Raw genomic sequence first — 26,771 nt, 5'->3', positions numbered from 1 at the left:
GCCCCCCGAGACGGGGCGGTGCGGGGCTCACCCGTGGGGCGGTGGGGCTGCAGCCGCTTGTGCCCGTGTCGCCGCAGGGCCGGTGCCCCGGCGTTCCAGCCTCCGGTTCCGCTTCTGTGCTCTGCAAGAAGCCCGAAAGCACCTTAAGGCGTTGTTTGGCCCTGTCGGGACATCTCCTCTTTAGATAAAGCCCTGGGACAAGAGCGGAACTAATGATTTTTTTTCCCACTGGGCAGGAGTCTGGTTTCTTAACTTTTTTCCCCGATGTGCTTGATACTTGATAGCGATGAATGGGCTGTGCTTGCTTCACCTTTTGCGGCTGCCTGATCAAACGCTGTGCCTTTTTTCATTGTCGAAGACTCCAAGTGCTGTTAGGAAAAAATAAATAAAAAACACCTTGCTCACGTTTCCGAGACTCTCATCACTTTTTCTAGGCAATATTCTATCGTTTAACCAAAAGTTTTCAAGTCTTTTTTTTTTTTTTTTCTTCCTGGCTACTCAGCCACGTACTTGTATTATAAAAAAAACCTTTTCACACACAGCTTTCCCATATGTTAGTAATTTGGCTCTTACAGTGTATAACGCATGTTTCAATTTATTGAATTTTTTAATGCTGGAAAACTGATTTAAACAGATTGAAATGGAAGGGTGTGTGCCGTCTGTTCTACAACTGTCAAATCATCTAGAGAGTGACTTTCATAAAGCTAAATTATCAGTTTGCAAACAACACACCCCTTTAGTTATGGTGTCATAGGGAGAAAAACTACTTTATGTATCTCACTTTCATATTGTTTTGCCTTTGCATCTTACTGGAAGTATCTTAGTTACTTATTTTGTTACCGTGGTACTGTGCCCATTTTCAGTTTCTTCATTTGGCTTGCTTTATATCACTTTAAATTGGGTTGGGGTTTTTGCTGTGGGTTGGTTTGGGTTTTTTTACATATAGGAAAGGGGTATTTCTTCTGTCTTTAAGCTGAAATTAAGATATTTGCGGTTAGTAAATCTGCCAGTATTGTTTATTCGCATCCTTTTTAACTCCACGGGAAAAAGCTTGTCATTTTTGTTTAATTCATTAACTAGGCCTGAAATCGGGAATTCTGAGTGATGTGAAAACACAGTGATGTACACCAGCTGTACAGTAGAATTACAACATTAATTTTTAATAGAAATTTTGTAGGGACAGAAAGGAATTGCAAATCTCTTTAATCAGGCATGGAATGTATACGGGTTTGGGTTGTGAGTTGGTGATTTTTATTTTTAGAAGTTTACAGATTGTTGTATATTTTAGTGATAATAGCTGTGCTAATAATACCTTTGGTCTATGGCAGCTTTCATCCCAAAATATGCTTGCATCAATGATACTTGAAAATGAAGGGATTCCTTTAGTAAAGACAACAGTTCATCCCAATGTGTATGCCTAGCTATTAATTTCAAGGCAATAAGGGATACTGTGGCTAGGCTTGATCTTCGGTTTTCTGAACTTACTTAAAGCTGCATTTAGATGTGGGAGAAGGCGATGTCTAAATTATGCACTGGTATAGTCTCTTTGTTGTGCCTATTACATTATAATATCAAAAATTTGCTAAAACATTACTGAGCTTTCTAAGTCATTATTTGCCTGAGACCATGGTTAATCCAGCGTAACTCCACAATGCTATTCGCTTTCCTAGCCACTTAATTTCTGCCACCTTTCTTGTGCTGACAGTACTGGCTATGCAGTAAGCCAGGTTAGAGAGATGGATAGTGCTTGGTTGGCACAACACTCAAAAAAAAAAAAAAAAGTAGTAAATAATAATAATTCAAAAATTGATCTTTTGAATCATGAATATTTGTCAGTCAGTATCAGAATGGTCTTGTGCTGGGTGCTCTGCAGAAGAGAGGTTAGACATAGTGGAGCAGCTCCAACAGAGTTGAAAATTTGACAAAATAAGTAGGGTGGATAAAGGACAGTCTGAAGGATCTCAGCTTGTGATTTTAGATGATACTAAACCAAAGAATGGTAATGGCAACGGCCGCAGATTCTTCCATTCAAGGTCTGTATCTCTTGAGAGTGCATGGTCTGGGTGAAATATTCAGGAATTTTTTAGCAATCAGCATCTCTCAATCTGTTGCATGTACATCAGCCATCATCTTTACAACTGTTAGGTATATTTGCTATACATCTTTATTCGTGCTGGGAGGGAAGAGGTGAGGGGAAACAAATCGAGGGGAGACCCATGTTTAATGAGTAGCTGTTCTGAGACTCTTTCAATGGTAAATTCCATACTGAATTAGGCCCTGAAGGTGCAGGAGTTGTTAATACAAACTTCTACAGGAGAACTCTAGAAGTTAAAAAACATAGCTTGAATTTTATTGCAGAACTGAATTTGAGTCTTGTTAGGGGAAAATACTGTTGAAAGTACATGTGACAAAGCTGGTGAGGGGAGAAGATAAGGGTATGTCTAAAGCAAATATCTGACCAGGAGAAATAAGGCTGAATAACTTCTTTTTTTGCGTAGTTTTTTGTAAGGTCAGAGTAATGAATCAGAATGATGTTTCATTACAGGCTTTCCCCATCAGGCCAAGATTTTTAAAATTTCTCTTTGGTGCTGAAATACCATGTAACAGAACCTTCAAATACTGTTCCCTGTTGTCTCGGGTTGGGTCAGACTACTTGTCATCCTGGTGCAGAGCTAAATCCAGCTGAATTCAAGCATTTTTGATTGTTGCAAAGCAATCTCCCACACCAAGTGGAAGTTGCTTCACATCCTAAAACTTTCCGTAGTTCTAGGTAGTTGAGTAGGCAACTGTTTTCTTCTTTTTAATTGTTGTTTATTGTTTCAGTGTTGACAGTCCTTTATTAACTGGGAGAAATTAGACACTAAATTTGTGAAATGGTCACGCATCATGCAAGCATGTGATTGTGTTCCTGCTTTTAAAAAGGAAGTTGGTTAAATTAACGTGCTGTGGTAAACAGTAAGCAATTTCAATTATTTTATTCAATTATTTTAGTACATAAAAAAACCCAAAAATAGTTAGTTATAATCATCAGAAACAGGAGGAACTAAGCAAACGTTTCTTTTGTCGTGACTTCGATTTGAGAAAAGCTGACTTAAACGGATTACTTCAAATCATGAGTAGAAAACCAAGTTTGCCACTTCTTGGACCAAAAGCGTAATAGCATTGTTTTGTTGGGTGTTTTTTTTTTAAAAAAAAAGTGACAGGGGATTTAAGAACAAAAAGACAATAAAATTGATCCTAATAGCACATCCTATAATAGCAAAATAAGTCTTACTGCAGCAAAACTGTGTTTAAGTTCCTAGGAACGGAAGGTCTGTGTTCAGGAGGGGTTTGTTTTGATGTTGGGTGTTTTTTTTTTAATTGGATGGAGAATTCTTGAGCCATTGAGGCTCATTTAATAAAGCCTGGAATGCTAGAAGAATGAGGGGCCAGGCACAACTAACGATGCATTTTGTTTAGAAAACCTAAACAGGATGACTGGAGTAACAGTGGCAGTTAGTCTGAGATTGATAATTAAAAGAATTCTAGGCTGAAAGGCCTGAAAAATGTGTCATTCAAAGAAAGGTGTTATGGTTAACACCAGCCAAGACTTTTCATGACAAATGAGTCCCAAATATATTTAAGTCAGAATTTGCCCATAAGGAGGAAGCCTCTTACTTTTTCTAAAAAAAGCAAACATTAGTAAATCAGAGCATTGAGGTTTTAAAGCATCTATGACTAGTTAGTTGAGTCTAGCAGACTTTTTCTGTTGAATGTGGCCAGCTTCTTTCTAAAGAACCAGAAGATTGTGTTGTTACAATTTGCAGGTGGCTTGCGTAGAGGAATATGTGGAATGTGGAATAAAATGATCAGGACTGCTTAGTAAATGTGACTTATGTGAACTTAATGTGAATTTGTAAATTGCCAGATGTTTGCCCTTTGTCCCAAAAGTGAACATCTGTGGTATGGAAAGTGGAATCTAAAAGGAACCTGAGACATCGTCTTGCTAACCAACTGACCATGGAGTTCTACTGAAATAACTAAGACCTTAATCCATAGATGTATAGCGGATATCAAATGGAACTAGAAAAATGTTAGGCATTTCTGTATGGCGTGAGGTATGATATCCTCTGCTGTTGTCAACACCTCAGAAACTGTAATGGCAGGTTTCAAGTGGTCTTGAAAACCTGCCTTGTGGTTAGTTTGTTATTTTTCAAAGCTACGTTGCATTTGAAAAAAAAACCCTAAAAAATTAGGATGATCTTTTTCTTATCTGTGATGCTGTCAAGTGATCAGATACAATCTGAAAATACGTAATATCTAGCTAAAATTATTTTTCTGTCTCCTCAATGTAGCAAACAGACATGACAGTGTAAACAGATTGGAGTTAGTATATATTTTAACACTAGAAGTAATTTTCCCAACAATTCATGGGACAGCGTAGTCTTTACATAGTTCATAGATACTGAATAGCTGTCTAGTTCAGTCAGAAGTCGAGATGTCACTTCGGAGTCCCAAGATAAAATTCTGTATGCATGTTATGTACCATTTTGTGTTACTGATTGAAGATTGTTTCAAATCGTCCCCAGCCGGACTTGGGTGAGTCTGCTCCATGACTAGAGGAACAAGGGATTGTGCTGCTGGATCACATGAAGCAGGTGTTCATCTTTGTTGTGACCCTGAAAGTGACTGACATTTTGAAAGTGTCAGTCTTCCTGGCAGTTTCATGTGCATATTTGAATGGCAAGGAACTGACAAGAAGGCTAAAAAGCTTGTTTAGGATCATTAATCGGTGGCAGTCTTCTCACAAGAATGTTTTGTTTGCAGTTTAGCATATGTACCTTGCTGCTTTGTCTGCTTTGCATAATACACCGGCCTTCCTGTGGATGGATACTCTGTTCAGATGAGTAAGTGTGTAGAACCACATTAGCTTAGTTCCATCTTGCAAAGTTTTGTCGTCACATGGTGAAGCCATGAGGAGCTGCTAGTAAGGGAGAAAGTGAAAAGCTGAGTAGAAGCAACTGATTCTAGGTTACTACATTGTAGTACATGGGTTCCATTCCAGTGGTGACTTTTTCTATGCCTTTATAGTTTTGTGGTGTTAAAGGTAGATTTAACCCCTTTTTGACATGGACTGAAAACAGTACTAGTTTAGTATTAAGTGTTGCCATGTAGCTTTTAGGAATGCACGTTTGCAAGTGTTTTGAAAAAGTGAAGTTTTCTCATAAATTGTGTGCAAACTATTCGAACGCTATGGTGAGCTTATGCTCTTCGTTTTGTCCTTTTTTGAAGGACAAGTAACTGAGAGCTTTATTTAGAAGGGACCCTGTTTTCACACAAAAATGACGGAGTAGCTGTTCTTGGGAAAAGACATAGCTGATTTCCTCCCCCCACATCAAACAGAAATATAATCTGATTGTGTATAAACAGTTAAAAGTAAATACTACAGCATCTTTTTCTTGATCCTTTCCTCTCCCACACTAGTGACCTTTAAAAGTTTTTGTTAGAAGGTGGTTTTGAGGTGTGTTTTCATTTCTTAAGAGACACCGAATGTTAGAAGAACAATTCATACTTAACTTCAAGTCATTCTTCTCGTTTCTGCCCCAAATACATACACCCTTCTCGTGTGAAAGTATGTAGGCGATAGCTCTGGAATAGGTTGTTGCTGTGTGGCGGGAGACTGTTCTCATTTATTAAAGCAGTTCATATGTTCAGGATTGTCCTTGCTTCTTATAGTTCAGCTGTACTCATTTTTCAAAGCAATAACCTAATTGCTTGTACTAATTAAAGCCCGTTAGCAAAGCAGCACAGTATTTAGGTCAGCTTTTCTTCACCGTCCTTTTGTGCCTGTGCCTCCTGTACTGGCATTTCCCAGTTGCTGCAGGTCCTCTTTTCAGACTTGCAGCATGTCAGCCTTCAATGTGATGCTTGATGTTCTGCTGTCCAGTTCTGCTTTAAACCGCCTGACCCATTTTCTATATTGTCACCCTGTACCACTGGTAAAGACAAAAGGCTGGCAAAATTCAAGTAGCATCTGTCAGAGATTTACAGAACTAGACTGGTTTTAACTGGTCGAGTGTAGAGTGGGCAGTCTGAATTATCCTTTGGTTGGAACGATCTGTAGTTTGGTGTCTGGTTTGCAAGTCTGCTGAAGGTACAGAGAGCATTGCCGTCGAGCAGAAGAGAAGGTTAGCCCCAAGAAACTTTCTTCAGGTTCTCAAATCCCTTGCTGTTTCCAGATGTGTGTGAATGTTTGACGTGGAACTTTGGATTGGAGTGGATTCTCTGTTGTGGGAGAGGGGAAGGATAAACTATGGGGTATGTAAAATGAACTGTGTGTTGCTCTCCTGCAGTTAATCTTTTTTTCAGTGCTAGAACTTCGAAGATGCAGTTTTCCTGTGCAAATACAGTTTTGTAGACAAAGCATTCTTAATTGGGTGACGCATCTCTTGAGTCACAAAACTTGTGCCTCCAATTCAGATACGCTTTCCAACTGTTTCCCATGTAGCATGGAATTTGCTTGTGTAGCAGAACAACTACTTATTTATTTGTTTTAAATCTATTCTGCTTTGCTTTTGAGGCAAGATTTATCCTCAGCTTGGCTGTCACTTTACAGTTATGCCTTCTCTTCCGTCTCCCACGGCTGTCTGTCCCACTCTGTATAAAATTCCCTCTTGGTATTTCATTCTAACATGTGAAATGGACCTTGTTCTATTACCATCTAACCTGATAGTTGGTTAATGAGGCTATTTTTCATCTTCCTGGGGGGGAAGATTTTGATACTTTGGAAAGAAATTGAAACTCAGATTAGTACTTCTACAAGGAGGAGCAGAATATTTGTAAAGAAATCAAACTGGAAGTACAGAGGTCTCTTTCTGACGTTGCTTTCATGATCAGTATTTGTCCTTTCTGACAAGGTGAGGCTGTTCTGTAGGAACACTGTTCTTGAGATTGAAAATCAGGTAGCATGCTGTCTGAGTAAGGGCTATAGAACAAATTTACTTAAATGTTTTCATGCTGTCTTTTCTTCTATTAGGAAGTTCTTTCTGGAGTCGTGGTCATAACAAGTAAGGACACAGTCCAGCACCAAGGCATCTCGTTAACAATGGAAGGATCAGTAAACCTGCAGCTTAGTGCCAAAAGTGTGGGTGTGTTTGAAGCTTTCTATAACTCTGTCAAGGTAAGACCTGTGCAGGTTAATAATTTTAGAACAGACCTTTGACTCTCTTCTCAAATTAGATCTTTCCTTAATGGCTCTCAGGTAGTTACAGCACTTTGTGGTATGTAAATGATAGAAAGCAGAGAAATGCTCAGCATTATCTAGTGATTATGATGACATTTTGGGGGAAGAACTTTCACTGTTTGGCAGGTTTTCTTTAGGGATGAAATACAGCAACATAAATACTATGGTTATTGGACATTGCATTGATGGGCCATGATTTAAAGAAAAATAATTAATTGTGTGATTTATTTTTTTAATTAAGTCACTGGGTTTAATAGTCACTATCCATAATAGTTTCTGTGGAGGCCATTGAAGTTGTGTGTTACTAGGCACAATACAGGACCTGCACAGATGGTCTTGTGGAGTATGAGGCTGTGCACAAACTGACTGCAGAGCTCCTGGAAGGCCTCTGTATTGCTCTCCAGTACTTCCAGTTTGGAAGTGTGGGGTTTGGGATCTAGCAGGGCAAGTTACCTCCGGGCTCCCCACGAACATGGCTGTACTGATTGAAGCAGGGCTGGCTCTGTCTAGAGGCAGTATAGCTACGTTTGCAAACCAGCTTGCTTAAGTTAGGATAGCCTCGCTGCAGGGCCTGTGAAGGTCTTTATTTGTATCATAGTTAATTTGTGTACAGTATGAATAATCTGCCCATGAATGACTGAAAAACAGACAAAACAGTAGAAGCAATAGATTTTCTTATTCCTGTCTGGTAGACGGAGAATAATAGTAAAACCCCGGAGAGAAAGGAATTGTGATCTTCAAGCGGGCTTCCCCAGTTGCATCACAGTTAACCATTACTCCAGTGAAAGACTAGCCATAAATACAGATCTTTTAGGGTGGGAAAGGACTGGGGAGAAGATAGGAGGGAATGGCTAACTGCTCAACTGGCACACATACTTGTTGATTCCTGCTGCTACTATTCTAGATTATGGCTCTTAAAATGGAACTACACTTCCCAGTTAGCTCTCTAGACGCATTCGGTCATTACCATGAGACAACCATAAAATAGATCACAAATTGTTTTCTTGAGGAAAGCATTCTTAATATTTCTTTTCATTGTAAGACTGGAGAGCTGTGTATTGTGAAGAAAGACCTGAGTTTCTGGAAATTCAGGAAGTCGGTTATAGTGTAGTGGATTTTGCTTGTTCTTGAAATGATGGGGCTGACGCTCTGCTTTAACCTAAACCTCTTAATATTTGTCTTTACAGCCTATTCAGATTATTAACAGCACTATTGAAATGGTAAAACCAGGGAAACTTCCCAGTGGCAAGACAGAAATTCCATTTGAATTTCCATTGCATATGAAGGGGAACAAAGTTCTGTATGAGACATATCATGGTGTCTTTGTTAATATTCAGGTAAGGTAGTCGTATCTGTGGAGAAAATCTGAAGTTTTGTTACTCACAGAATGTATTCTAAAGCATGTCTTATTCCATGGAAGCAGAGGATAAAGTTTTGTGGTAAAGTTTTCTTTTCAGAGTGCAGTAAGTTCTCTCTTATCGAATTGAAGAATAAGCAGAAAGAGATCCTTTGAAGTAAATATCTTTTAAGCTTTCCTTTATTAATATATCATTCTTCTGGTGTATACTGTATTTTCTAGATATAACTTGAGATTAAAAGTCATGATATGTGTTAACCTTTAAAGTTCTAGTTTGTAGGTAGTTTCTAGTTGCCTTTTTCAGTTCCAATTTCTACGAGTCAACACTTCCCACAGGTGGTAGCGCTTCTTAAATGTGGCAGAGGAATCATCCTGAGATCTCAGTATCCCATCAATATAACATTGCTTTTAAGAAACTGTTGTGATGTCTCCTCCCTTTTCTTTTCAGCAAATTTAAGCTTTTCATTGGGAAAAGTTGACAGTGATGAAACTGATCAGATGTAAGATGGGATGTACAAGGGAAAATTAAAAGCATACTGGAAAGAGGGACTTTAGGTTGAGAAAGGATAAAATATATTTGCCACGCTTGTTAAATCTTTTACAGTTCTCTTGCAGGGTGCTGTTTTCATCTAGTTCTGATTATTTTTGTGTGAAAGGAGTTTGCATTTACCATTTTGTCAATAATCTGTATAGTAGTACATACCCAGATACAAGTGTATGTACTGTTAACCTAGTACCAGTGACACTTCGTTAGCATAGTAGACAACGAATCGCTGCTAATAATACTCAAAAATTAAGTGTACTGTCTTACCAGATCTGTTTTAAGACACAGAGATAAATCCTACAGGACCGAAGATGGCTAGTGTTCAGAGTCTTTTCCTGCGCTCATTTGTGAGAAGTGTCCTCTAGCTGGAGGAAATCTTCCCATTGTTTATTTTTTCAGACCTCCCATATGGAGTAAATCTTTAAAGAATGATGGCGTAAACAGTAACAAGATGTCTTGCCTGAAATACCTTGTCAGAACTACCATAACATATACCTGATCCCTCCTTATGTTGTAGACAAGTACAACCATTCCCTTCATGAAAAAGACTATACCACAGTGTCCTTTTGTTCAAAACAAATGTGTAATCTCATAATGAATATTCAAAGCAAAGTGTTGAGAGCTTGTAGTATCTTCAAAACCAAGAGTTGTTTGCTTTCTGGTAGAGATGAGTAGTAACATTTCCTGCCCAAGTCTGTATGAATTTGTGGAAACACCGTTTTTAGATTTGACCTTTTCTGGTTAAAAATTGTCTTACCATAGGTAGGTTCATTTGGGGTTTTGGGGTGGTTTATTTTTTGAGGGAAAGCCATGTCTTGAATGTAAATAATGTATTTAGACAATACTTTTTCTTACCAAGGAGTGCTTTTTGTTTTGTTTTCTTTGAGGAAAAAGATTAAGAACTCACTAAATGCAAAAAATTTTGCGCGCACATGCACACTTGTAGTTCACTGATGATAGTATTGGATTTGATGACAAAGTGTAAAACTGTTAGCTGTTTAGCTGAACTGGAAGTCTTACATTACAATCTGCGATTTTGAAAAACCCTTAACAAACAAACCAGACCCCACCCCCATTTACAAGCCTATCAGAACTAACTAAAAGGAAAATGCCCTTGTTTTTTGTCTACATTCAGATTTTTTTTTGAGTACTTGCCATATCTTTTTTTCAGTCTTGGCTTTCTTCCTAATGCAGCATCTGTTGTTTGTGGTAGGTATGTCAAAAATGGTGCAAAACTGGTTGAGTTGCTTTCCATAGTCTAGATAACTTCCCTGTGATCAATATCAGTTGTTTCAAGGTATACTTTAATGGTGAATATTTGTTTTGTTTTGTCATTCCCTCTCTCATCTATGTAGCTTCTCTTTACAAGCTGGGGCTAAATTTCATTCTGAAGAGGAAAATGTAGTGCTGAGGTGCTGTTTAAGAAAAACTTCTAAAACCTCTCTCCAATTCCTGTATAATTTAAAGGCATGCCTCTATTTCTTGATCTAGGTATTAGTATGTTAGCTGGGGGTTCAGTATCGAGATTTAAGTCTCTTCTCATGCAGAGACCTTCTGATCAGACACTGATGGGGAGGCCAAATTGCAAGGCCTGTGCGTTCCTGCTGCCCCATTGCACTGTGCTCCCTGGTCAGAATGAGGTGTAGTGCAGTAATAGAAGACTCGCTCAAATAGCGACCGACTTCAGTGGAAACCATGATCTGTAACGGGGAAGGAGAGATGCTCGCCGCGTCTCATTCTTGCATGCGTATTCAGGTTGTGTGTGGAGAGACACCATGAGCTAGAAATGATGAAGCTGAGTCGCTAGTCTGAGTAAAGAAGGAATTAAAACCAAAGCAAATAAACCAACAAAGAAACCCCCACCCCAAGAAACTCCTTACCTTGTAAGTATGTTGAAAGGCTATATTACAGATGCTGCAGTATATGGTTACTGTGATAACCAGGGTCATGCTATTTTTCAGTCGCTGTTTTGTGGCTCCCTTTTTAGGGGAGAAAGGGGATGAAATCATCAGCAAAGGTTTTGAACAGTGAACAGCAAAATTAACCTTGTTGCCTGACTGTACAGCACACTGCTGCTTTTAAGTTCAGCTGTATGGTTAAAGACAGTTCCCCGTTAAATATGCATGTAACGTTACTGCTCTTAAATCCGATCTTACAGTACATTTAAAATTAGAGGGGCTGTGAATATATCTTATTGATAATCACTTAACCAAAGTACGGTGAAAAGCAATACCATAATCACTCTCAACTGAACGCAATTTGGGTGCTGAAGCAATCCAAGACTCTGTCAGTGAGTTAGTCCATCAGTCTGGTAGGTTGTTAACGTAACACAGAAGATCGGGAAAGCATTTGAAAGTGACTATGGGACTGTAAACACAAAGAAAAATCAGCTTTCATTTGGGAGCACCTAAAATCATTGTATAACTCTTTACCTTATTCCCCTCTCCCCATCACTGGTATGTATGTTGCCTACTAATCTGTTTTAAATGATGCTTTAAATTATTAATAATAGTAACGTTCTGCACATATGCATTAAAAAGATGAAAAGTTAGAGAGAAATAGAGGAAATCTTAACAAAGGCTCTCTTTCTCTGCTGCCCTGTTCTTGTCAGTATACTCTTCGGTGTGATATGCGACGTTCTCTGCTAGCAAAAGACCTAACTAAGACTTGTGAATTCATTGTCCACTCACTGGTAAGTGTGGCTTGTATTAACTATACAAAAGTGAGATTCGCACCCACCCCCCTTTAAGAGAAGGTTGGCAGTAGGGTTAGAAAACCAAGTAAAACCATGTCATTTGTAATGGCAACGTACAGGATACGTTTGAGTAAAGGAAGACAGCCTCAAAACAAAAACATCCAGAAGAGCTAGGGTTTCAGTCGCTTCTGATTAGAACAACACATTTCTCTTTTCATTTGAAGAAAATAGTACAAAGAGGATTTGGATTATAAGATGTTGTTGTACCGCACTGAGTTTATTCTTTTATTCATCCTTTCAGTTCTGAAACAGTGATGAGGTTGGATAAGTATTACGGCATTCTTTTAAACCCTGTTTCAGATTATCTGAGCATTTCTTAGCCAGAGGTTCTGGGCACCCACAACGCCTGTCGTAGAAATGGGAGTTTGTTGGTGAAGAGAAAATACCTGATTTCTGTACTTCAGATGACTAATTATGATTTAGAGCCCTGACTCAAAGTATCAAAGCTGGGACTGCATCAAGCTGGAAACGAGAAGCTTGTCAACTTAATCACCTTTGGTTTTAAGTAGGCCCCTGGTTGCAATGTGCTAAGGTAACTAGATTAACAAATAACCACATCCTGCAGTCAGCAGCATGGAGACAGCCTTCCTCCTGTGGAGGTACCGCTGTGGGATAAGATGTGACTGTCTCACAAGAAATGCTTTGCTGCTTGTTATTTGAAGTTTCTATATCAGATTGGAGTTTAGTTTTATGCTGACTTGTACACATGTCCAGAGCATCTAATGTCAGTACAGAGTGTGCAGGCCTAATTAAGTCTCTTTTCTCATCCCACAACTTGCAGGAACATACTGTTTCTATCATTCCTTTGAACTCTTTTAATAGGACAGTAAAGTATGAGACTATTCTGTCTTATTTGTCAATAATGGTAGAAATGTTATTTTAGTGCTATAGTACCTATTTTAAAGATGTCGTGCCTTTTTTTAAGATTTAGCTAGGTGCTATAAAGAAGTTTCATGTTGGTAAGATTTCATTATTTTCTAACACATATTACACTACATTTTATTGGTCTGTTATAAGTAAGCCACACTTGTCAAAATACTGAACAAATTACATAGTATGCAGTTTCCTGGTTTTATTTCTTGTTCCCACTACAGCACTTCTTAGATCACAAGTCAGTAAATCATGAATCTCTCAGGGCGAATTAATGAGGTTTTACTGAACATACAATTCTCACTGTCAGTGCTCAATGTACCGTTTCCCTTAACCTTATTCTTTGCCAGAATTTGTCATTTGCGGGGAAAATCCAGTCAATCTTTTGCTAACATCTTCCATCTTGCAGCTGGGCAGCAGAAGTTATTTTGAATTCCTAAGTAGTGAGGGTAGATCCTAACTAAGAGTTCAAGTTTAGCCCGGTGGTGGTGGTGTGCTCTGCCAGCCCCCACTTAGGTGCAGTTGAGTCTCTTGTAAGTGACGCTGCGCTGGCCGCTTATTTTAAATATGTAGGGAAAAGACAGTGCAACTCCCTGATGAGGGCGGAGAGAAGGAGAGATCGGTGAATGGTAAGCGCCTGGTGCTGCCACCTTAGCAGAGCTCAGGACCTGTTCAGCCACTATGGAAAGATTTAACTTGGTTTTGTGATAAATGGTATAACTAGACACTGAAGAACTGTAATAATGTGCCTCCAAAACTGCTTCTCCGGTGTGGAAAGCTAACCTGGACCAAGTTTTGCTTATTTTACTATTAAAGGAGCTGGAATGCGAAGCCCATTAAATCAACAATACAGTAATTCCATCAGCTGAGGATATCCTGGTAATATCAGGATGGCTTAGGAGACCTGAGCTGTTACTGAAAGCGCAGCAGGACGTGTTCGAAGTGCCCAGGGGTGACACGAGGGAGGGAGACTTCCTAAAACGTGTTTGAAGCAATGGAGCAAGTCCATTTATAATCTCCCCCACTCTCCCCTGCCCAAATTTCCTAAGTATTAATAACGAAAGGAAACACTGCAAGTGACATAAAAATGTAATTATTTGTAAATACAGAAATGTGAAAATTCACTTTTTTTTCGGTAGCATACCATATGCTTCAGGTAGGTAGCATATTTCTTTATTTCTTCTTTTCCAGGTGGTTTAGTCTACCACATGTTTGGGGTTTGCTCCACATACACCCCCCCTTTTTTTTTTCTCTTTTTTCAGTGTAGTTACAGCTTATGCCAGAAACTATCACATGAAGATCTTGTAGTTTATTGCATCAGCAAACAGGAAGTAACCAAAAATTAATACAGTTCTGCTTCTACAGTTTAGATTTGTGGTGCATTGTGACTTGTGTTTAGACAATATCATAATGTTATTTAATAACAAAGGCAGGAAATGTCAGGGGTTTTATTACCTAGATGCATACTTCAGTATGAAGGCAATCCTGAAGACTTAACATACCCAACAGCTGCCTGCCTTTGTTGTGTTTTTTAATATTCTCTCTGTGTGTTTTGTAAATCATGGCTTACAGTGAAACTCTTTCATTACTTGCAGTCACAGAAAGGGAAACTGACACCAAGCCCAGTAGACTTCACAATTACTCCTGAAACTCTGCAAAATGTTAAAGAGGTAAGGTAAGGGTTTTCTTATTTTGCTTTAAATGCAATGCTTATGTGATTCTGAGTGAGAAAGAGAGGGATGATTAAATGCTGCCCTGCAGATAATCAACTCCTTTTTTTTTTTTTTTTTTTTTCCCCCCCCTCATTCCCCACCGTCATTCTCCTTTTTTACTTTTGTAAGCAATAAAGTGATTCTGCCCGATCTCTTGTGGTAATGGTGACTAATGTAACATGGGACTTTGTTCAGTAGTGGTTAAACATTTTTATAATTTTTCTGAATGAAACATGATAGTGAAGCAAGGGAAAACATGCTATACCATACATAGCCAAGATCCTTTAAAAATATGTATTTTGAACCTTGATCGTGCATTTTTCTACAGCCCCATGTGGCTTTGGGAAACTTGTATGAACAGTATAGCTGTCTTGGTCATTTACCTCTGTGAATTTCTGTTTTTTCCACTGAAACCTGTGTGCTCTTTTTCCAGATGTTCCTGTTGCATTCTTTTTGTTAACACGACTGTTTTCCTGCTTTAGGTCTCCCTTCTGCATCCCCAGTTTGCCTTCCAATGCTCTTAGTTCCAGAGTTCTGAATTTAGACCAACTCTTCCACTTGTTTCTCAGAACAGACCTCCTAATGAGCTGTTTGGTTGTTTCATGCTGGTGTTGACCTTATTCTACATATTCACAGAGTTACTGTGGTTGGAAGGGACCTCTGGAGACTGGTTAGTCTGGCCCCTGTGCTTGGAGCAGAGTCATCTAGAGCAGGCTGCTCAGGGCCACATGTAGTAAAGTTTTCAGTATCTCAAAGGATGGAGACTTGCAGCCATTTGGCAGTGTTAAGGTGTTTGACCACCCTCACAGGATTAAAAAATAAACAAAAAAATTAAAAGTAATCTCCTTTATTTCGATTTGTTGCCATAGCCTCTTGTCCTTTTACTAGATACCTCCAAGAGGAGCCTGACTGTCTTCTTTACTCCTTTTCATCAGATATTTATACATACTGATAAAATCCCCCTGAGCCTTCTGTTCTGCAGGGATGAACAATCCGAGCTCTCAGCCTTTCTTGTGTGTCATGTGCTTTTAACCATCTTCATGGCCAAATCCAGCAATGGCTTCACTTGCTCCAGTAAGTCTGTTTCTTGTACCAGGAAGTCCCGAGCTGGACGCGCTATCCCCAGTTTTTTCTCACCAGTGCTGAAAAGCTGGGGAGGATCACCTCCCTCAGCCGGCTGGCAACACTTTCTAGTGCAGCTCAGGATGCGGTAGGCCCGTTTGTCCAGCCTGTTGAGGACCCTGTGAAGGGCAACACAACTATCTGGTTAATCGACGGCTCTTTCCAATTTTGTGTTACCTGCAGACTTGCTGAGGATACTTTGTCCATCATCCAAGCCATCACTGAAGATGTCAACTAATACTGGCTCCCGTATTGGCCCCAGCCAGCGGTGTACACCACTGGTGACTAGCCTTCCGCTGGACTCCGTGCTACTGATCACAAACCTTGGAGTCCAGCAGTTCAGGTCGGTCTCAGTCCATGTCAGTGTCTAACCTGCACACCTAGTCTGTACTCCATCAGTTTGTCAGTGAGGTTGCCAGGAGAAACAGTATCCAAAACAGCGCTGAAGCCGACATAAACAGTATCCACTGCTCTTCGCTTGCTCACCAAGCTAGTTGTTTCAGCATGGAAGGCTATCAGGTTGGTTAAACATGATTTTGTTTTCATAAATCCATGCTGACTGCTTCCAGCCACTTCCTTCTTCTTGGTGTGTTTGGGATTGGCTTCTGGTGTTATTTGCTCCATCGCTTTCCCAGGGACTGAAGCAAGGCTGAGGAGTCTATAGTTCCTTGGATCTTCCTAACTGAAGATAAGAGTGACATTTACTGTCTTCCATTCCTCAGGAACCTTCTTTGTTCATGACAGCCTTTCAAAGATAATCCAAATTGGCCTCACGGCGACGTGGGTCAGCTTCCCCAGCACTTGTGGGTGTGTCCCATCGGGTCCCATGGACTTGTGTACATCCAGTTGGTTTAAATGTTCTCTAACCTGCTCCTCCTCTACCAGTGATAACCTCCTTGGTCCACACTTTCCCCATGGTTGCAGGGGCCTGGGCTTCCTGGAGGCAAATCCTATTAGTAAAGTCCGAGGCAGAGAAGACATTAAGTACCTCTGTCTTTTTCATGTCTTCTGTCCCTGGGTCCCCTACCATATTCAGTAGCAGGCTGACATTTACCCTCCTCTTCCTTTTGCAGCTGGTAGATTTTTAATGCCCCTTTTTGTTACCCTTCATGCCTTTTGATTTCATTCCAGGTGGGCTTCGGCTTTCCTAAAACCATCCCTGCACAATCGGATAGTGTTTTTGTATTCCTCCTGGGTCACCTGTCCCTGTTTCCATCTTTTGTATACTTCTTTGTTACGATCTTATCAGTAGCATCTCGTTTATCCACACAGGTCTCTTCCTACCTTTGCTGGACTTTCTGCGTGTGGGAATAGACTGTGCTTGAGCGTGGAGGAGGTGACTCTAGGAAACCAGCCAGCCGTCATGGCTGAAACTCTTCTAAGTCTAGCTGAGTGAGGGAGTGAGCAGGTTGTGTCCGGCAGCCTCTCGTGTCTCTGGAGTCTGCTGCACACTGAAAGCACATGTTTTTCCAAATACAAGGATACAACTATTCTTGGTGGGAAAATTATTTTTGAGACTACTGCTAAATACTAAAGCTGTCAGCTGTCTGTTCTTCCTATGAACCATGTTTCCATATAAATTATTTTCTGAGGTATTTTTCTTTCTGTATCTTGATACTTCACTCCTTGGCTTAGCAAAGGCTCACTGGTGAACATCATGAAAAAGTCCTGTCCATTAAAAGTTTTCTTATGTTTAATAGCAGACCCTATGCCTTTCCCTATTTCAAGTACGTAACCACAAAAGTAGGTTCTAAAACTTCTGACATCTTGGATCCAGAGCTCCAGTCCAGTCTAAAGAATGGTATTGAATGTGTGGCCTCTTTTTTTTTTTTTTTTAATTCTTCTACCTGTCTCTGAAAAATATATGGGTCTAAAATAACTACCTGGTGGACGGGTTGCAAAAGTCACCGGTTTGCTATATATAAAGTACAAAAATTTAAATTCTTGGTTTGTCTGGAGGTTGTGGCTGAACTGTTATTTCTAGTAGACCAATAGAACACGGATTAGAAGATTTGCAGTAGCCAAGCAAAGCACAGAGAGGTTGGATGAAAAACCAGAATAGATTTGCTTGTACGTTCTTGATTCTCGTTTGTGGGGGATTATGAATAAAAGTGTAAATGATAGGTGCTATGAAATAAGACCTAGCTAGGATTAAAATATGAGGAATACTGCCAAGAGTAGTAAGGCTCTAGGGGAAATACGCCCTTAAAAAGGCAAGTCTCGTAGACTAGGGTGGAGGAAAATGGCCTTGAGTTCTCCTCCTGCAATTTCCTTTTATCTCTGTCCTGACCACTGTACTTCGGGGAATAGCTGTACGATGTCCCTGTGAAGCAGGGATGCAACTCTGTTTACACCAGTTATGGTAATGGGAAGAACCTGCAAGGGATCATGAAACAATTTTACTAATTACTTTACATTTTACTACTACATTATTAGGACTCAATATTTCACAGGGTGGTTTTGTCAGGGATGTAACTTCTGTTATTCAAGTTAGGAGAAAATACCCAAGTGAGGTCACGTTTACTAAACACATGAAAATTCCTCTCTTTTTATTTCCCCCAAAGATTTGTTTTGAGTGGAACAGCTAAATTCTGCAGAGGTCTTGGGTATCTGGGTGAAACAGTCTAAACAATAGCTGAGAACTTTTTGCCATTGCTACTGGCAGCCAGGATTAAGAAGCGAAACAGACAGACTGGGAGAAAAAAAGCTTGGGACAAGAAAGTTGGTTTGGAAGAAGGGAAAAATCAGTTACATGGGCAAGGAAATCTGAGGCCACAAGCAAGTGTGAGCAGCTGGTTGGAAGGTAGGGCCTAACATCAAAGATGTCAATAACAAAAAAACTGAGGGAGAGAAGAATAAGGCTTGGAAAAGAAGGGGAAAGTTAGAGCATGGTGCTCAAAGTGTTTGAAGGAGGCTGGGTGGAGAAGATAGGAGCTGAAGATGTGGGTAGAAAACTTGACTCTTTCAGTATGCCTCCCGCCAGGACTTGAAATGTAACTGGAGCTTCTGGCACGCGAGTTTCTCTGCTGGCAGAGAGTATCTGTGATGCCTGCTGGCTTCATGAAGGGGAGGGCAGGGGGAGCAAAGCCCCTGCTTTGGTCTTTTATGGAAACTGATTTATAGACTGTCATCCTCAATAAGCTACTCTTACTGCTCCTTCCTTAACAAGTAGGAAACGTGCTTGCTGTAAAGAAAATTTTAAAAGTGTGATCCTGTATTCAAATTAAGCTCTTCATTAATTGTACTTAATTGGTGTCTTGGTATGTAAGCAGAGTGCCACATCTTGCATTAAACAGAGATTTTTAAATGCCTGTCTCCCCTCCCAGTAGTAGTGGCTGTTAGAGAGAAAATTTAAAAGCTGGGAAAAGTGCTGAATGGTGGACTGTGCTGCAGTCCGTACAAAGTGGGACCAGCATGCAGTTCTCTAGAGCTGACTCGACCTAACCGTCCTCTGAGCTGCTGCCAGCCTACCTCCTTCAGCATGCAGTTCCTGACTTCTGGATTAACTCTAATAGCCAAGTTCTGTCGTTCACTCCAGGAAGAATGGTCCTGTGGATGGAATGAGTAGGGGGGTGCATGTCAAAAGAGCGAGTAGTAAGAGGTATCTTAACCCATCCACATAAGGACATGTATTTTTATGTTATTTAAGTTACTTGAAGCATTTCTGAACTTTTGAGTTCTTAACTTTGCAACTTTTTGGGGTTTCCTACAGATTTTGGTAACTTTCTGTAAGGTATTTTTTTTTCTTAGTCTGCTCTCACAGTTGTGTCTGTCTTTTTTCTCCCCCCACCCCCAATCTTTTTAGAGAGCTTCACTTCCAAAATTCCTCATCAGAGGTCATCTCAGTTCTACGAACTGTATCATCACACAGCCACTGACAGGGGAGCTGGTGGTGGAGAGTGCAGAGGCTGCAGTCAAAAGTATTGAGCTGCAGTTAGTACGTGTGGAAACCTGTGGTAAGTTTCTCTCAAGTGGACTTTGTGTAAAATAGACTGCAGTAATTACCACTTGCACTCTTCCAGCTTAAATAGGAAAGATTGTCAAAATCAGTCTAATTAAAAAGACTTGCAAAAAATTGTTTGGCACTTTAGGGGGAATGGTCCAAACATTAATTTAAATAAGGAATTAAGGATCATAGAGGTTAAGTGCTGACATGAAAACTTGCAGGTCAGAGGGCAAAATGTTTTGCCCACACGTACCTTCCCTTCAGCGCCAGCCTATCTTTGTTTTAAATTTTGGCCACTGCTTTCTCTTCTGTCTTTCCCATCCCCTCCTCTCCCTCTGAATTTCCCGCTTTCACCAGGGTGTGCGGAAGGTTATGCCAGAGATGCCACAGAAATACAGAATATTCAGATCGCTGATGGGGACATCTGCAGGGGCCTACCAGTTCCTATATACATGGTGTTTCCCAGGTTGTTCACCTGCCCTACCCTGGAAACAACAAACTTCAAAGTTGGTAAGTGTGGGGGACTTGATGCTGTGTTGGCGTCTTTCATCTGAGACAAGTTTTGAGTTTTACTTTAACTTCTGGCTGGTAACAGAATAAATTGCTGACAGCACTGCAAGAACCAAGGACATCCATCTGTTTCCCTGTAGAGGTTTCCTGAACAGGGTTGTAGTCTGCTGTATTTCATATAAATCAAGAAAATACAGCCCACATACCTCTAACTGAAAACAGTTGTGCAACTATTAAGCTACTTCTAATAGAATTATATAGTAAAGGGAGAAAAGCAGTGTAATGGCAGGTAATTGCTGCTGCCAAAAAGTTACATGTGATTAAACACTTGAGTACAAGTTCAAGAATAAAATGGCAAGGTGATCCCTTCCTCCTTTTTATCACCAGCAAGAACCCCTCTATTTCCTCTCCTTTTTGTTTCCCCTTCTGCTGCACAGACTCGAAAAAATAAGGTTAGGCTGTACGTGACTTTGCTTTTCTTGATCTACACCAGCTGCTTCTTCCTACTTATTGTTGCCAAAATCCAACCGTTTCTTAACACACACCTGAAACAGGGGTTTCCTCGATTGTTCAAATAATTACTGTAGAAATTCTCTTTGCTATCCTGTTTTTTTTCCCCTTTGTTCTGCTGGAATTTGGTGGTTCTTTTTTTTTTATTGTATCAGATTGAAACTACAAGTCCCTGCCTTTAGGATCCTTCCCAGCTGAAGCCCTACTTTTCTGCTGTACGTCTTGGACAAGCGTGCACAACTAGTTTTTCGGCTTTGCCTGTTTCTGTTCCCCCCAAGAAAACTTTTGCAGCTGATGGGTACAGTGATTTTCCCCAAAACAATATTCTCCTCTAGTTTTTGCCATTTCTAGCTATTGAATAGTAATTTACAGTGACAAATTGCTACTATTACTGTAGTATCTACTTAAAAGAACAGTCTTAATAAAGTTACAAAGATTCTAAAAAAGGACAGATGTTTCCAGTTTATTTTGATCTCTCGTTCCCTTCATTTATCAACTCTATCTGACTTTGTATTCTGTCTCCATTTAGGTTCAGTTATAGATGTGATACTGATTTTAGTTTTGAGCAACACAACTTAGGATTTAAAGAGTAGATTTTCTTTTGAAATTTTTCATGGTTTGAAGGTACATTGTATTTTGGAGTTTGATTTCTTAAGGCCGTATACAGTGCAAGATTCCAAGGCAGCGTTCTGTGCTGACAGCCGGGGAGGAGTCTCTTCCCCAGCTCTTCCATTTACGTGCTTCCGAACAACGCCTATTGGCGTGAGGCATCTTTCCCAAAACATTTTAATCTTAGATGTCTGAACTCTGCCTGTTGTCCAGAGGACAGTGTCATAGTTTCTCAGTGATACAGAGCTTAATCCAGGGAATCCCAAAGACTAGAACAAGCCAAGGTGCTCTAGGAAGGGTCCAAGGTCTGGGATGCCTGCGGTGAGGCTCTGCGTGGAGTACCGTGTCCATCCCTCCCACAGGAAGATAGGGCAATGAAATGACTTGGAAGAGCCCTGTGAAATGCTGGCCTGAGAGCAGGAGCTCTCTGCCTCTCATCCCACTGCTACAGTTCAGATTCATAGCAGACTATTTTAATTTTTTTCCCCTTCTTCCAGAGTTTGAAGTTAACATTGTTGTTCTTCTGCACGATGATCATCTCATCACAGAGAACTTTCCGCTGAAGCTCTGCAGGATGTAAACAGTCGGAGGAGAAACACTTTAAGGATTTACTGAAAAAGGACAAAATTCTTCAGAGGCAAACTAAAAGGTCTTATTTCAACTGAAAACACATCACTTGGCTCAGCCCTGCTGGTAGTTCTCGTGCTTTCATTTCTCTATAGATCTTGCCAAGACTTCGCCTGCCTTGCAAGAGCCTACATGGATGGATGTGTCAGGGCTCTTTCCGAGTTCACCACTGTTTGCTCCAATGCTTCTCAGACATATCCCGAACGAATGATTCTGTGTATTTTTACAACTTGTAGAAATACCTAGTAAGTTTCTCTATTTCATTCTGTAATACTTGTTCCAGGGTCCTTTCAAGACCTCTTACACCAGGCGTAAGGGGACTTACTAGGTTTATCTGTACTGGAGGGAGGGTGTGGGACTTGTAATAAAATACTGCATAGTGTCTTTGAAAGTCTAATAATAAATGGTGCTACACCAATGCAGGATGGTAGTGTGGGATGAATATTTTAAGATGAATATGAAATAAGTGATGTGAAATAACACCAAGTGTGTTTTGGTCAGATTGGGCATATGAGTCTTATTTGAAGAATGGTTAGAACCGAAGTTGTTCATGTGTGGCTCTTCCCTGGATTAGAAAAACAATGCGCTTACATTGTTGCCCTTGTCAATTTGTGTAAGATAGCGCTGAAAAACAAGATGAGTCAGAAGGTTTTAGTTTGAGAATATATTTATTCTTTGCATTATAACATCTTCCCTTTTATAAGACTTCTACAGCTGAGTTTTGATGTGAAAAAAAAAATATGGTAGTTGTGTGAGAAGCAGCACTGCTGAGTTGTTGCAGACCAGCCTGTGCTGACAGGGAAAAAGCTGTATTAACAACCTCTACGCTGTGGCACCGTGTGCCTTTAGGATGTGACTGTTGTTGGATGAATAACCATTCTCAGTGAGACAGTCGCTCTTTGTAATTGGTTGGGTTAATATTGTCACTTGTTCAACTTAACTTACTCCTTTCCAGGAATTTACATTTAAACTTTAAGGTAAATATGTTAAAGGGTTTGTAACTACACATCTTAAAGGAACTATGTCAGAAAACTTATTTCAGCAAGGAAAAACCTTACCCACACAAACAGGTTGTAGATTTCCGCGTTGTTCTAAGTTAACAAGAACAGCCACAATTTCATTCAGATTGTGAATTTTCCATATGCTAATATGTGGGGTGGAGGCAGGCTAAGTAGATAAAGTATTATAAAAAGTACAACCGTGAGGATGACAAACATGAGAAGACAGAATTACAGAAACTGCCCAAAAGTTTCCTTTAGCTCTTATCTAGCAGCATTGCCAAGCAGGAGAATGTAATTCTAAGTTTGGCCCTGGTTCTGTACTATTTGTATTTTAGAAACAAACATCTGAAATTCTTATTTCAATGTCTTACAATGGTCTTGGGGGGGGGGGGGGGGGGGAAGTTATTTACTAGAACTCAACACTTACCTAAGATCAGAAAATAATACAAGATGATTTTTGGAAAACGGAAGCCACTTTCTAGTCTACATATATGAGAGTGCCACCTGCTGCTCACAGTGGCACTGCCACCTCCTGCTGTCAAAAGTGTGCGCAGTAATGGTCAGGGGGGCTCTGTCTGCTCTGAAAAGGAAGCCTTAAAGTTGCAAATGAACTGTCTCTGTAAATCACTGAAATCCTTCCAGCTTAATGCAGTCAGCGTAGACCAAAGGATCATAAATGGGAAATCATCCAGCTTATCTGGGGACCTGTCTGTGCTGTGGGTCTGGGAAAAGAGTGGCTGATAACAGTGCATGCACTTGCTTAAGAGCGTGCGCGGTTTGCACAGCCAGCTCACCCGTATTACCTCCAGACAGACTATTCTGCGTGGATGCCCTGGTTTCAGCCGGGATAGAGTTAATTTTCTTCTTAGCACTTAGTATAGTGCTGTGTTTTGGCTCTGATGTGAGAGCAGTGTTGATAGGACACTGATGTTTAGTTGTTGCTGGGTGATACTTACACTAAATCATATATAATAATATATATTATTTAGTATTTTATATATATATATTATATAATAAATGCTAGCCAGAGGGCTGGAGGGGCACGGGAAACTGGGAGGGGACACAGCCAGGACAGGTGACCCAAGCTAGCCAAAGGGACATTCCATGCCACATGGCATCACGCCAAGTATATAAACTGGGAGAAGACTGAAGGGGGGGACATTCGGCATTATGGCATTTACCTTCCCAAGTAACCGTTACACGTGCCGGAGCCCGGCTTCCCTGGGGATGGCCGAGCACCTGCCTGCCCATGGGAAGCGGTGAATGAATTCCTTGCTTTGCTTTGCTTGTGTGCACAGCTTTTGCTTCACCTATTAGATTGCTCTTATCTCAGCTGCTGAGTTTTACATTCCTTTCCAATCCTCCTTCCCATCCCTCTGGGTGAGGGGAGTGAGCCAGCAGCAGCGTGGTGCTTGGTTGCTGGCTGGGGTTAAACCACGACAGTCCTTTCTGGTGCCCAACGTGGGCTCAAAGCGTTCGAGATAACAACTGATTTGATTGGAATGTGCTAGTTCAAATTCACAGCTGTTATTGCTGTTCAGCTGTTGGGGGGCAGGTCTCTGTGCTGGCCCTGGGGCTTGCTTGCCTTACTGTATATTAGGGTCTAGTGCTCATTAGTGGCTGCTTCTTGCTTTCACTGCTTGCTGTGCTGCTGCACTGCTTATCATCTCACCGCGCTGTGCCCGGGAACATTCTGGTAACAGCCATGGCAATGTGCCTGGGCTGGCACGTGGCCAGGGCATGGCTGCTGTTCTGTGCTGGACAGGCTGGAACTCCAGTGTGAACTCGGGTCAAGGGGACTGTGGCTGAGTCTGTGCCGCAGCAGGTACACCCCTGGAGAGGCTGTGGCTCGTAGCCGAGGCTCCACGTGGAGCAGGTACAGCCCTAAGGGACTGCAGTCCGTGGGTAAGTCCAAGCCGGAGCAGGGGCAAGGGGAGGAGTTCACTGCAATGTTAAACACTACAGGGTGGTCCAAAGGGTCCAGGGGTGGAGACTGTAATGGATGTACCTTTAAATTGTCGTAAGCCATGATTTGAGTTTCATGTTACAGGCATGGCTAGAGCAGGAACCACCAGAACCACTGGAGGACAAGCCTTACATGCAGCAGTGCAAGTGCAGCGGTGACCCAACCTGAGCTGGCTTTGAATCACCCCGTGCAGCACACGACCTCTCCTCTCCTGAGTGACCACCATGAGAGATCGTGTTCATGGACTCAGTGAACTCAGTGGACATTTTACAGACATCTTTGCAGAGGTGGCGCATAGACTAGGGGGATGATGCCCGTGCATTATATCAAAGGATGTGAAGGGTGATGGTGGTTAACGAGGTTGTATCGGAAAGTGGGGCATGATGTAAATGGTATGGAGTAAGGGGTGGATACTGCCCTGGTTTCAGCTGGGATAGAGTTAATTTTCTTAGCAGCTAGTACAGTGCTGTGTTTTGGATCTGGTGTGAGAACAATGGCGATAAAAACATCAGTGTCCTAGTTGTTACTGGGTGATGTTTATCCAGGACTTCTCAGTTACCTGGGCCCTGCCAGCCAGAGGGCAGCCAGGGCAGGTGACCCCAACTAGCCAAAGGGACATTCCATGCCATATGGCATCACGCTGAGTATATAAGCTGGGGGAAGAGGAAGGAAAGGGGGGGACATTCGGCATTATGGCATTTATCTTCCCAAGTACCCGTTAGGTGTGATGGAGCCCGGCTTCCCTGGGGATGGCCGAGCACCTGCCTGCCCATGGGAAGCGGTGAATGAATTCCTTGCCTTGCTTTGCTTGTGTGCACAGCTTTTGCTTCACCTATTAGATTGCTCTTATCTCAGCTGCTGAGTTTTACATTCCTTTCCGATCCTCCTTCCCATCCCTCTGGGTGAGGGGGGGTGAGCGAGCAGCTGCGTGGTGCTGGGTTGCTGGCTGGGGGTAAACCACGACAGCGGAGGATGCTCTGTCCAGTGTGGTGTGTGGGGGACTGCTCTGCCCCTGGTTGGCAGGTCAAGGATGATACCTCTGCGCTGGGGCAGTGTCCTGAGTCCTGACTTAGGCTGCTTCTGTGAAACGCTTAGAAGGTGATACGTGTGCATCATCCACCCCAAGAACATAATTGGAAGCTGAAAAGGATGCTGTCAGTGAACATTCACGCACAGAATACAGATGCAGTGGTGCTCAATCAAAAATAAAAATCCTGTAAGTCTGATTTAAGCAAATCTGCTCTGGAACAATGGGGGAAATTCAAACCCTATTTTGGGATTAAAGAATCAAGCCACAGTATTCCAACTCAAATGATACACAAACAGAAAGAATCACATGAATACTTAAAATTTCTTACTTCAAATATTACTGAAAGTCACTATTTAAACAATTTGAATGATTAGCTATGGATTTATGCAGAGAAAGGAACTGCAATTATATAAGCTGCATTCATAATGATGACAAGCCCAATTTGAATCCTGCAGTTAAACTGTAATTGTTTATGCCAGAGGAAGGTAATGTCTCGGCTCTTCCAAATTCTGCTACTGTGTCATTAAGGTCACCTACTTGTTTGATGTTAGAATATTTTTCTTTTCAGTGCAGTGTAAACACTGAAGGAAGGCCCCCTCATGACAGGAATTACGCACCATCCTTTGAGAAAAGTAGGTAGTAACCAGGGAAAGTGCTGGATCTTGGGGTACGCCAGCTTGATTCTGCAGGCGCCGTGGTGGTAGCAGTGTCTTGCAGCTTTAATGCCAATTGTTACATACTGAATCAGTCTGAGGTCTACTACTGTTTTCAATAAAACCAGGGTTCTCTCTCTTTCTAGGCATCATGTTTCCATTCTTTGTCACGGTGGTTGTTCTGCAGCCACTTTGCATCTTACAACGTGTTCAAATAAAACAAGGTCTAGGTATATTTGTTCCGTGCAGGAAGCTCAGGAAAATCTTCAGGTAACAAAGCATGGATGCGGCAGATGGGGCAGGTACTGGAATGTTGCTTAAGCCACGTTCTAATGCA

The 26,771-nt window shown here is 41.2% G+C and overlaps 2 protein-coding genes and 1 long non-coding RNA gene across 12 annotated transcripts in view; 1 reads left to right on the top strand and 2 right to left on the bottom strand.

Annotated features, from left to right (window-relative positions):
- LOC129735449 (uncharacterized) overlaps positions 1-5,737 on the bottom strand; it is a 17,568-nt gene extending 11,831 nt beyond the window's left edge. Inside the window, exon 1 of the long non-coding RNA XR_008731103.1 lies at positions 32-5,737. This is a non-coding gene — a long non-coding RNA (uncharacterized LOC129735449). The remainder of the gene's footprint in view (positions 1-31) is intronic.
- Positions 1-23,173, top strand: part of VPS26C (VPS26 endosomal protein sorting factor C) — a 23,957-nt gene extending 784 nt beyond the window's left edge. The window contains exons 1-8 of one of the 4 annotated variants that reach the window (XR_008731102.1): positions 6,175-6,297; positions 7,016-7,159; positions 8,410-8,559; positions 11,735-11,815; positions 14,344-14,418; positions 15,396-15,534; positions 15,766-16,101; positions 16,855-16,986. Coding sequence is in view for 3 of the 4 variants with exons in the window: in XM_055703243.1 (XP_055559218.1) it covers positions 6,229-6,297; positions 7,016-7,159; positions 8,410-8,559; positions 11,735-11,815; positions 14,344-14,418; positions 19,388-19,538; positions 19,886-20,038; positions 21,655-21,737 (906 nt within the window). In the remaining variant the exon portion in view is untranslated. Of the gene's footprint in view, positions 1-6,174; positions 6,298-7,015; positions 7,160-8,409; positions 8,560-11,734; positions 11,816-14,343; positions 14,419-15,395; positions 15,535-15,765; positions 16,102-16,854; positions 17,541-19,387; positions 19,539-19,885; positions 20,039-21,654 lie in introns of those variants that run through there. The other 3 variants (XM_055703243.1, XM_055703244.1, XM_055703242.1) reach the window with 3 other exon arrangements.
- Positions 22,434-26,771, bottom strand: part of TTC3 (tetratricopeptide repeat domain 3) — a 72,415-nt gene continuing 68,077 nt past the window's right edge. For all 7 annotated transcript variants that reach the window (XM_055703236.1, XM_055703237.1, XM_027804434.2 and 4 more), the window contains one exon: positions 22,434-26,771. In XM_055703236.1, coding sequence (XP_055559211.1) covers positions 26,661-26,771 — 111 coding nt within the window. In that variant the 3' untranslated portion in view covers positions 22,434-26,660.

This window comes from Falco cherrug, chromosome 2 (assembly GCF_023634085.1).
Source record: "Falco cherrug isolate bFalChe1 chromosome 2, bFalChe1.pri, whole genome shotgun sequence".
NCBI classification, from domain to species: Eukaryota; Metazoa; Chordata; class Aves; order Falconiformes; family Falconidae; genus Falco; species Falco cherrug.
Note: the sequence above shows the minus strand (reverse complement) of the source record. Positions and strands in the feature narration are given on the sequence as shown.